This window comes from Phytophthora infestans, genomic scaffold, assembly GCF_000142945.1.
Source record: "Phytophthora infestans T30-4 supercont1.160 genomic scaffold, whole genome shotgun sequence".
NCBI classification, from domain to species: Eukaryota; Oomycota; class Peronosporomycetes; order Peronosporales; family Peronosporaceae; genus Phytophthora; species Phytophthora infestans.
Window position 1 is genome coordinate 102,497 of NW_003303599.1, and position 11,607 is coordinate 114,103.

Consider the following 11,607-nt stretch of genomic DNA (forward strand, 5'->3'; position numbering starts at 1 on the left):
GTACGAGCTAGGAGAAGGTTGGGAATTGCGAATCTAGTGTTGGTAGTGATAACTGGATAATACATTGGCCAGATCCTACAACCTAGTGAGCTTTTCCTTTACTTGTGCAGATCTGACAGGTTAACCGAATTTACTACTTGGTCGGTTACACCCTAGAGGTTCTCAACTCTCAAGATCCCGTCACAGGAGGCGGCAAGTACGACGCAAAGGAAACTACAAAGGCAAGGGAACACACCCGCAAGGCAACCCTACGGCCAGATCCACGATCTAGGCCCCGGTTCCATAAGCTCGAATATTCGCTTAGGATACGGAACCATCCACGGACGCAGAGTGAAGATTTTCCACTGCTGCTCCACCCCATCCCCACGTCTCGCCAAGACGCTCAAGCTTCACCACTTGAACTCTTCGGAAGTTACCGAGAGAGCAAGATCCCGCCCTACCGACGGGTACACAAGGTGAGGAAAGTTCAGCAGAACACGGATCATCGGGGGACCCCCTCCGTTAGTCGGTGTCTGGGTGCAGTTGGTAAGCTGGATTCGGCAATCTCGCAGATTTTGCTGATCCCGCTACACCACATAAGCGTGAACCAGACGCCACTTTCCGTTCGGCTTCCGAACGGAGAAAGTCGGCGTCGAGTGCGGGGATTTCGACTATCGCACCATGCCTGCCTTCGCTTTCTCGGCGAAGAAGGCATCAATGACCTCGCACTGATCGCGCGGGAAAGGCCATTGCCTCGCGACACAATCCTTTGTGCCGGGAACAAGATCAATCTCGTGCCGTACGCCTCGATCCGGTGGGAGTTGGCTCGGTGGGTGTTTGTTCACCACGTCCGCATACTCCGTCACCAAAGGATACACCGGATCCTTGGGGTTCTTAAGGATCTCAGAACCCAAGCGCGTCTGACGCGGCTTGTTTAGGTCTTCCAGGACGTCCTTGTACAAGACAGAGGAGAAGTTCAGCTCCTCCCGAGTGGTCTCAGGTCTCATGAGCACCATCTCGGCAACCTTTCCAGCCTTGAGGTTGGCCAGGAAAGACGCGACCGTCATTTCCTCGAGGTTCAGTACCTCTGCAACCTCTGGCAACGGTTCCAAGTGGACATTAGATGCCTTGACGGGTAAACCGGTCTCGCCATCGAAGATGTGATAACACTCTTCACCGGCCTTGTCGGAGGAGACGGGGCCCTGGACTCCGAGTCGCTTGAAGCGACGTCGATCGGAACGAAGTTCGGATCCGACTTGAGGAGGCGGCGGCGTCGTTGACGGCGACCGTGACGTGGAGCTTTACTGCCTACGTCTAGGGATGTCGTTGCTACGACATCCGAGGCACTCGTGGCCTCGTGTGGTACTGTGGCACCCAGCCAGGAAGCGTGCTCGACGCCTTCCTCTTCAGTTACGATCTGGGCGACCGCGTGTGGCACTGTGTTACCGACACAGGAAGCGTGTTCAACGCCTTCCGCTTCCGTTAAGGTCTGGGCGACCGCGTGTGGCACTGTGTTACCCACACAGGAAGCGTATCCGACGTCTTCCTCTTCAGTTAAGGTCTGGGCGACCGTGAGTGGAACTCTGTTACCCACTATGAACAAGCTGTTCTCAGGGTTCGTGACAGCTGCAGCTGTCTGCGGAGCTAAGTTACCCGCCTGTGGACCTAAGTTACCCACACAGGAAGCGTATCCGACGTCTTCCTCTTCAGTTAAGGTCTGGGCGACCGTGTGTGGAACTTTGTCACCCGCTTGTGGACCTAAGTTACCCACTTGGTCAGCGCCTCCTCTGGGCGCTGCCACCATCAAAGCATCTGTCGGATGCTTTGGTACCCTGGCAGCCCTTGCGGGCGCCCCGGGTCCTGACAGAGGTGGGAACATGACTCACCAATGCTCTGTCGGACTGCGCATGCCGGCTGGCACCGATTGCCTTGCCTCGCCAGTCGATCCAGGGCTCGTGCTTCTCAAGCCAGGGCATGCCCAGGATCATATCATATGGATCCATATCGAGAACAGTGAGCTGTTCGAGGCTGTCAAAGTCTTCAAACTTGACGGCCAGATCCACTTGGCATTGAAGACAGTGACGACCTTCCCGTCGGCCATTCACACTGACATCGTCCCGTTGCCCTTGCTTTCTCTTAAAGCATCTGACAACTTGTTGCTGTTGCGAGCAACCGTCTGGCGGCGTGCGAAATTCTTCGACGCCCCAGAATCGATCAAGTTTCTAAAGGGATGATCGTATCCCCGTAGACATCCGTGTACTACGAGCAACCCGCCGCTGCTCTTCGCCGATTCGAGAGTGCAAAGACTCTCAGGGGCTAAGTCCCCGTGGTACGCGCCACCCGCGCACCCATCACGAAGACTTAGTTCTTCCCCAGTAGGGTGCCCCGCCCCTAATGATTCCCGGCGTTCCCCTGTCCCCGGGATCCTGGCTTCTGCCAGCGACCCTTGAGGACGGCCTTGGGGAAGGACCGTCTGCGGGGTCTTTCCGCGGGACAGTCGCGCTTGAAGTGGTCCATCTTCCCGCAGCCGAAGCAGCAGATGTCACGCTGTTCGGCGGACCCATGTTCCATGGGAACGGGTCCGTTGGGGCTCGTTCGACCGGGAGCCGACAAGGAACTCCTAAGCCACGCTGAGACCGGCGTACGCGCCTGGCGATGGCTGTACGCTTCCTGAAGAGTCACTTGAATCGCCTCTTTAAGGGTGCTTGACCGCACCCGGAACGGCTGAGTGCGTGCGGGGCCCACTCGAAGGCCGTCCATGAACACAGTCATCTTGATGTGTACGTTGAGTGGGTTTCCCACTAGGGAGACGCCATGAGCTCCCGTATCTCTTGCACGCACTCGTGCAGTTCGCGCCTCCCTTGTTTACACGAGAGGAAGCGCGAACGCTGGCAGTACTCGTAGTTCGCCGGGAGGAACGCGGCTCGGAACTTGTTCACACAGCTGAGCCCAGGATGTGAAACTTCCAGGGGATGTTGCTTCCCGTGTGTACACCCAACTCTTAGCACGGCCGCTAAGGTTGGAGAGTGCAAAAGCAACACGGAGTTGCTCGGTCGAGATCAGAGCCGCGTCCATCGCGAGCTCTACTTCTCGGACCCAGAAGTGAAGGTTCTCGCCTTCCTTCCCTTCATACGGCTTAACCTTCAGCCGTATTGGCTTCGGGTGAGGCGGATTTGCTTCCGCCGCCGGGGCCTGCAGGTTCTCCCGCACATGCGCGATGAGGCCCTGCTTGTACGCGTCGAACGCATTGACGCGCTCAAGCTGCTCAGCCGGTGTTGACACCACCAGGCTCTGCAGGGCCTCCATTCCAAAGATACCTGCCATCTTCCGAACCGACTCGAACTGAGAGTCGTTCATATGGGAGAAGTCGTTCCTATCCACGGCAACGAACTTCGGAGAGGTTCAGGTAGTCTACCCGCGGTGGCGTGGATTGACTACTAGTGCTACCAAGTGTGACGGGGTCACACAGCACCTTGCGCTAGAGGAAGTTATCCTCCGAGAGTATACAAACTCTCAGTGAACGGCAGTTCACAGGTCCCCTCTTTATTCAAAAGAGAGCGAAGTGACCTAAATAAGGTAGATTGTAAATTGAGTATATTTATAGGTAGATAAAGTTTGGGTTTAATACAAACTATAAGTCACCTATAGAAATACAATGTCGTTGACCAATGGTTGGCTTTGAACGATCTTGGTACTTTGTACCAAATATCCCGGAGTATGACGTGTCATACTCTTGAAGTGTGAAGTGTCACACTTCATGTAACCAGGGTACACTTAGGGCTACGTACCCCGTTACATATACATATTGCTGGTGGAAGAGGCCTGGAGCGTAGCGGTGTGCAGTCGGCAATATCTCACGACTCAGTGCCTGGACAAGTCTGGCGTCTCCGCCTTGATGAATATGTACCAGTGTGGCAACGACGTGAGCTTCCTAAATTCCACCGGCTTTGATAAGGTAGGGAGATGCTGAGCTATCTACCGACGTCTATGGGGTGTTAACGCAACCTGTGTCTGCTGCAGAGCCTCATTTCACCAGTTACTGATCCTGTTTGCGCACTTCTACAATATCCCGCCTTTGTCGGCTAGGGGCGCCCACTGAAGCTCATGTACCACCATCAGGCACTGGGGCTCGTGCTTTGTTTTTACGTCGGTTCCATGGAAATCAGCACGCTCTGCTTGCTGTTCGGGGTACCCCCGAGCACACTAGCGAGAACCCTGCGCAGCGCAGAGGGGGCACTGGCCAATACACGGAAGGGTATGGCCCTGCACGTATATCGTGACCGTCTCCGGCACGTCAGATTGAGCTGGTTCGCCTCGAGGAGGCTCTCGAGCCTCTTCTCAAGAACACGTTTGGACTTATCGATCGAAAAATTCTGCGGGTACGATAAAAGCTTATATGATATAGATGTTATTATCACCTACAATGTTGCAAACTAGACAGTCATGCGCTAGATGATGCAACCTTCCAATGTTGATTTCCAGAACGCGATGTATAACGTATGGCTTCATTCCGTTTTTGTGATTGGGACAATCTGTTTCGCCGCTGGCGGCTGCATCATTTGGTGCAAACACAATTGTCCGGGGTCATAAAATGACTCGGACACTTCGCTGGGATTCAGGATGAAGCTGCTTGACACCAAGTTATGTCCTGACCCACGGATGAACATAGTACCCGACTCAGCGTTTCCGTTTTCGACCGAAATGACAGGTCGGATCCTCACGCCGCTCAAGGGCGGAGATACGACCGAATTCTACCTTCGCTACGGAGATCAGCGAGAACTCTCCACAATGCAATCACATCTGTGCGACACGCCGCGGAGTGGGTATGCAGGAAGTCTATAGCCGTCGCATGCTTCCTCTACCGTACGACCCAGCGCTCCGCGGCCTTCGCATCACTAATATCTTCCGCGTGGCCAACCTTCGCGTCCAAGCCGTGGGTATCTCACAGATCCGGACAATTTTGCTGGTGAGGTGGAGGTGCCCACGGAGATGAAGTAGGGTTTCATATCGATGGTACCGTTGTTGATAATTGATAAGTTCTTGTAATACAGCTCCAAATGAAGACTTTGTTGACACTGCTGCTCGTAGGCAAGCCGTAACGTGTACTCAATTCACAATTCTAGGCTGAGACAACGATTGCCGTGTACTTCTTCATCTCTCCAAACGGAGAGTGATAACAGCTCACACTCAGCGAAATCAAAAAGTGAAAATGTAACAAATGAACATTGATTGTTGTTGTATTGCGAGTTGACCGCCAATGCTAACATAACGCTACAAATGAGGAGCCCTCGTCACTTCTTACATGCTACGTCTTTGTCAGAGATCATGCAACTTACGTCCCGGTGGGTTCGGCTTTGATTACCGCGCCGACCGCGTACTCGTTACTCGTCTGGAGCGTATCGAGCACGTCGTGCACATCCACGAAACCAGTGGCCCTATTCTCTCTTACCGATGGCACTGATGAACAGCATCAACTCCTGCGTGCGGGCTCAGGATTCTTCTTTATCACGGCGAGCGCGCTCCTCCAACTCAAGCTTATCTTGACGGCGCCGCTCCTCAACTTCGGTTTTTTTTTCATTGAGAAAGCGGGCCTCACGTACGGCGTTCTTATCGCGACGACGTTGTTCATCGTTAGCACGGCGTACCTCGGTTCTGCGCTCATTTTCCTCGCAGAGGAACATCATCATTTTCAAACAAGTTACCTCCCATGTTGTTGCTAGCAGTCTCGAGGTGCTCCAGCTTCTTTTTGAGCACTGTAGTAGTTTTTAAAGCTCGAGCACGTTTTGCCTTTGAATAACCCGCCTACATCATATCCTTTTCGTCGTTATCATGCGCACGCTTCGAGTCGGAGCCACCGAGGCGGTTCGAAAAACTGAGTTGCTTCTTGTGGCGTGAAGCATCTTGCTCGTCACGGCTCCCCGCCTTCGGATCGAATGAAGTAGTGTCGCTCGTAGACGCTGGAGCGCTAGGAACAACTGGTGCATTGGCGACTTTACGGCATTTAGCTGCGTTACTAGGACGAGGCTGGTGTGACGTTGTCTGCGTAGGCGCCGACGACGTCATAGTAGCGAATGCCTCCAGTCCATCCTGGCTACAGTAGACATAGAGGGGTGCATACCGGCACGGCCCAGACGGCCAGCCGCATTAGAGTCTAGATCTCCAGCGCCCTCAATACAGGGCGACTCATCACGACGACTGGCGTCGCTGTCAGGAGAGCTGATACTCGGAACATCGCCACTAACCCTAATTGCACCTGCGGTCCCATTACGATCGCCAAAAAAGGTGTCATCTGAATTGATGTCAAAGCAGAAATCGGGCTGCTCTTCTTGGTCTTCCTTTGCAGCTTCGTCCTCGTCCTTAGCTAGGTCTTCGTCGGCCTTGTCGTCCATTTCGACAACGTTGGCCTTGTCATCAACCCCTCGCTTAAGTAGCTTGGCATGTTTGATATGAGGAGGTATGTCAGGCTTGTCCGTAGACTGGCGGGTGTTATACAACACCTTGAACTTGCGCCTTAGGCTATCAAAGTCGTGCTCTGTCCAACTACGGGCTCTGGTCAAGTTGTAGTAAGACGCCAAGCGCTCCCATTCGTCTTTCCCTAGCGGCAAGTGCTCCCCCACGAGCGTCAAAAGACGGTTAACGTCACGAGGGGAAACGGAGAACGTTTATGTGAGGAGCTGGCGCTGGGTCTCTTTGAAGGCGTGTAGATACGCGATCGGGTGCGCGAACGCTTCGTGCGAGGCTTCAACCTCGAAGGCGTTCGAGAGAGCTGCGGCCGCTTATTAGGACGCTTACCTTTGTCTGAGCTCTCTTCGGAGCTAGAAGCCAAATTCAACGTTTTCATGACGGGATGAGCCTCTTCGACTTCGCTGTCCGTTTCCTCTTCTTCGTAGGCCGACGCTTCTTCGCTCTCCTCATCTCAAATCGCAGTGTAAGTGTCGTCTGTGCGCTCATACGTTGCATATCCCTCGGAGTCTGCTTGGGACGGGTCAAGAGGAGCTACCTTGGGTGTTCTCCAAGCTCCTCGTTTCCGTTCCCGCGAAAGCTTAGCCGTCAATTTCTGGATGCGAGGGCAGTGACTCAACGCGTGCCAGACTCCCTTCGAACGATCTCCCATCCAGTGTGGCTCGTGCTCGTCTTTGGACTTCAAATCCAGCAATACGAGAGCTAAGGCACGGTCCGTGAGCTGGCTGTCCGGCTCCGAATTATTTGGGTCGAGAGTTCCTGTAACAGGGTTACACGCAAGTGGCTACACATAGTCACTCGGTTACGAAAGGGGTTTTCCACCAATGGATACATTTGGCAGACTGTTGGTCTGCATGCATTCAAGGCATTGGCTGAAAGTCAATATCTTCAACCAATTAGAATAATAGATTTCTGTCAACCATTCGTTGATAAATACCTTTCATTTAGAATATTAGATTAGGAGGAAAACCCAAACAAACACATAGACAGTTTTCATTCTACCGGAAATCGGTTTTGCTTTCCTATTTAAGTAAATACATACTTTCGGACTAAAGTATAGTTAATCTAAGTGAAACGCAACTTACGCTTCCTCATACACATGCGCCAACGTGTAAGCCGAAGTAGTGGGCTTAAAGTAGGCTCATTACAGATCCCGTATGTTCCAGCAACTCCGTGATCGTCGTGAAGCCTCCCTCGACGATGCGGAACGGTTTGAGAGCGCTCTTAACTTTGCGAGCATACGCCTCAGCGTCTCGCGAGTAAAGTTTGGAGCGATTATCGATGACCGGACCGCTGTAAGACTTGGCGTTTGGAGCGTTCCGACCCGGTTGCCCCCCCCATCCACATGAGACGACAACAATGAGCACAGTTCTCGAACAGTCAAAGGAAACTGAAGTAACCCCAAGTTTCGCCGCAGATGCTCAAGAACCAGACGCGCGCGACCACCGCCGACATTTGGCCTTGCGTCGCTGAGTCTGTGCGTTGAAGGTCTTCTGTGGGACGTTCATTTGCCAGTCCCAGAACCTAGGACGATTCTCGTTCCAGTAATGTGATGGGCCCAACTCCAATTACATAAGTAGGTAGATATTTCCTGAGCTATTACACAGGTAGGCAAAGTGGCACACGTTACCCGTGTGCCAAGGTGTCATCATCTGATTGGTTAATAGTGAGGAGCCAGACTCACTTATTGACCAATCAAGTGTAGACATGTATTTGAGCGGTTCACACGAGGCCAGGGGTTGCCGCCCTGGTCCCAAATAAATCAGAGTTGAATTTGACACAAACCTAAGACTTGGTTTTATTATTGCGAGCTTCCTCCACACTAGTGACGGTAACGCTTACCCCGTTACACCTGATAGCGCGTTGTAGTCCTTCCAACGACCAAGTCTACGATGAGCCAAGTCCAGATCTCCGGGGTGACCCTGGAGCACGCTGCATTCCCCATCTCACTCGCGTGTAGTGGGAAGCGCTTCACCGCCTTGTAACGGTGTCCGGAGATGCCGTTCTCGCATCGCTGCTGAGCTCAGCGAGGCCCGACCAGCAACGTCTTGCAGCGCAAGCGCTCGTGGAACGCGAGCTCGCCGATGCGAATCGGCGGGTGTCAACTCCCTCGTGTCCATCCCAGAATGACGTCAGAAAGTTGGAGACGTCTACGTATTCTGGCGCCGGTGAAAACCGACCCCCGCTAAACCGGTGGTTCCGCGAGATCGCCGTCGCTATCGCCTCGCGACTCATCGAGGCGTCATCCGCCAAAGTGAACTTCCTCCTCTCCCGGTTAGCTGGGAAGGACAAAGAATGGGCCCTTAGCAAGCTGGTTGTCGACCCCGAGGCTTTCCCAACTCTGGAAACTCTCCATAGCGACTTGCGCATCGCGTTCGAGTCCCCGCAAGATAAGTCTCGCGTTCGTGTAGAGTTCTTCGCTCTTCGGCAAGGGAAGATGTCCATGCTTGATTACGTCCATTAATCGCGACAGCTGGCCTAATGCATTGTGACCAAGCCAATCGACATGGCATCGCAAGTCCATGTATTCGTGTTTGGCATGCGCGAGGGTATGACACGTTATTGTCTTACCAGAGCTGAACCCTCCTCTCCCGAGGAGGCATTCGCACTCGTGATTCGCGAGGATACATAATCGCTGCGTCGTACGTCGCAGCCATACCTGCGGAAGCCCGGGAGTCTACATCGAGCCCATGGAGATCGACGTCGCGGGACCTACCGCGGTAGCGGTGGGCAATGCAATTGTTCCAAGCACACACCAATGCCACCACTACACTGGGCAACACGAGACTGATCATCGTCAGCCTTCACATATTTTCGGGCTGAGCGAGCGTACGCATCGTCGCATCACGACTCTTGGAGTGTCGATACTTACTGTCACGCTTAGCCATTCGTTCCTTGCCCTTGAGAACATCTTCGATGACCTCTTCGAGCTCGTGAATGTCGGTGACTCGAGTGTGGTAGAGACTCTCCGCCAACTTGTCTTCATCGCAACGGCTGTACATGTTTTTTCGCGTCGCGACCACTCTTCTCGAAGTGTAGACAGGCGTTCCGAGCGTAGCCATTCTACCTGTTTATGTATTTGCACAGATGTTCGTTACGTTCCCGCTTTGCAGAGTAGTAATGGGATAGTGCCGTATGCGTGAGCTGCGAGCAATAGTAGCGGATGAACGCATCGCTCAACAGCGTCCACCTGTGCTTCGTCTTCTTCGGAAGTTGACGGAACCAATGAATGGCTCCGTCCCGGAGACTTAGCTCAAATGGAATGCACCATTTGTCAGCATCTGTGTGCGTTCCAGTCATTTCGTAGATGAACCCACGGAGCCACTGCATACAGTTCTCGTTCTTGTTGCGAGAGCCTGAGAACGGCTTGATGAGATTCAATGGTCGGTGTGATGCCATTTCAATCCTCGGTGTCGGGTCCGCGTCGTTCTGCGTTGTCAGCTCATTCATCTGACGCATCAACCCGACTTGAGGATCTTCCTCGTCGAATATACGCACCAAATGTCATCGTCACTGGACGAACCATCGCTGTCGACTTGACGACGTCCGTCACCTCCTTTGAGAGCTCGCGGACCTCCTCGGCGACCGAACGAACCTTCGTTGCCAGCGTAAACACGCTGCATACGGCTCTCCGAACATGGTGTAACCATGTGCGAGTCTTGAAAGTACGATGAAGCTTCGGTAGTGCCAAAGGCACCACGCTCTGCTCCACGCTTGGTCGGAGGAGTGCGAACGAGTCGTTGGGGTGTCGACGGCAGTGGAATCGTGGACGGATCTTCATCTTGAATGATCGTTCGACTCACAGGCTGCTTTCCAGCGTTGATGCCAACAGCGCCAAATGCCTTCCGAAGCTTCTTCTTCTTCCTTTTCTGGAGAGCAGCTCCGGTCTAATGAGGACGCCAATCTTGGAGCGCCAATAGTAGCGAATCTGAATCCTCGCTAGTCGACACCGAGTTGACTGGGTATTGAAGTTCCTGCGGTCAGTCAGCCTTTCGCTTGGGGATGGGCTTGAACAGCTGCATCCACTCATCATTCTGCATCAGCGCCTGTATGCGGTCGAAAACGCGCTTGGTGGCTGGTATATCACCGTTGATAGCTGGGCGAGGTGCCTTCAGCAACGTTGAACGCTTTGCACTCGCCACCGAAGATTTAGAGCCCTCGGTACCATCGTCATATTCTTCATTGACCGGTTCTGGTCCTGCAACGACGTCTAGCCCGTCGGTGAGGTTCCTCGAAAGGGACCTGGTCGCCCCGCTCAGCCCCGATGATAGCGTAACCGTCTCCGGGGTCGCTGCGCCTGGCTCTAGAGCCGACGTCTTGTCATCGTTTTCGTCATAATCCGGGGCGTCAGGACCAATGTCCGCCTCGTCGTCAAAACTCACCGAAAGCTCGGTGGCGGATGCACAGCGTGCAGCCGACACGTCCGGACTTGAAATCTCGTTGCGAGCCCCGCCAGACTTGGCAGGCGTAACTGGTACCGTCGGTTGTCCTTTCGCCATGTTTCTTGGTTTCTTTTTCTTGTTCTTCTTCTCTTGGTAGCTCGTTAGCCGGAAGGCCATACAAACAGTTCACAATGACCACACTCTGTCCCTGGGTCGCGGCACCAGTTGCGGTTCGGAAAATCCCACGTGAACACTAGCTACAAATGTAATTAGGAAGTTCCCACAATAATACGACTGATAGGATAGCAAACGATCGTTCGGGCGGACCTGAAGACCCCAGTTATGCCCTTCGGGACAGACTGGACCTTGTAAACTACTTATATAGGCTAACCAGTAAAAAAGAACACGGTACAAGCACGAGCAAAGCGAATAGGTGTTATGAATCCACGTGGTCCCAACAGCGGAAGGGTACCAGGCATGGATAAGCCTTTTACGAGGGCACCGAGTGTTTAACACTCGGTTGGAAGAATAAAAGGGATGCAATACAAGCACTCCCAGTCATGCAAATAGGCAGCAATAAGCCGTCACGTAAAACCCTCCGATAGTAATCGGCCATTACACACACAGTCTCTTGGCCTTGCCGGATGAATCCTCGCTACAGAGCTTCAAGTTCGCCGACAGGCATAACTCACTCAAACAAGCTTGACCATACCCTTAGCTTGGAGCCGGACGTCGCTATGGGTGCTTGAGTGGAAATTCTGCTCTGTATTTATGTTTGCTCTTT

At 53.3% G+C, this 11,607-nt stretch overlaps 1 protein-coding gene across 1 annotated transcript; it reads left to right on the forward strand.

Annotated features, from left to right (window-relative positions):
• Nucleotides 1-4,431: 4,431 nt before the first annotated feature.
• On the forward strand, nucleotides 4,432-5,440 carry PITG_20531 (uncharacterized protein; the record flags this gene model as incomplete). Its single annotated transcript, XM_002895550.1, has 3 exons — nucleotides 4,432-4,476; nucleotides 4,811-4,945; nucleotides 5,300-5,440. 3 exons carry the CDS (start codon nucleotides 4,432-4,434, stop codon nucleotides 5,438-5,440), a joined length of 321 nt encoding a protein of 106 aa, XP_002895596.1.
• Between the last annotated feature and the right edge of the window lie 6,167 nt (nucleotides 5,441-11,607).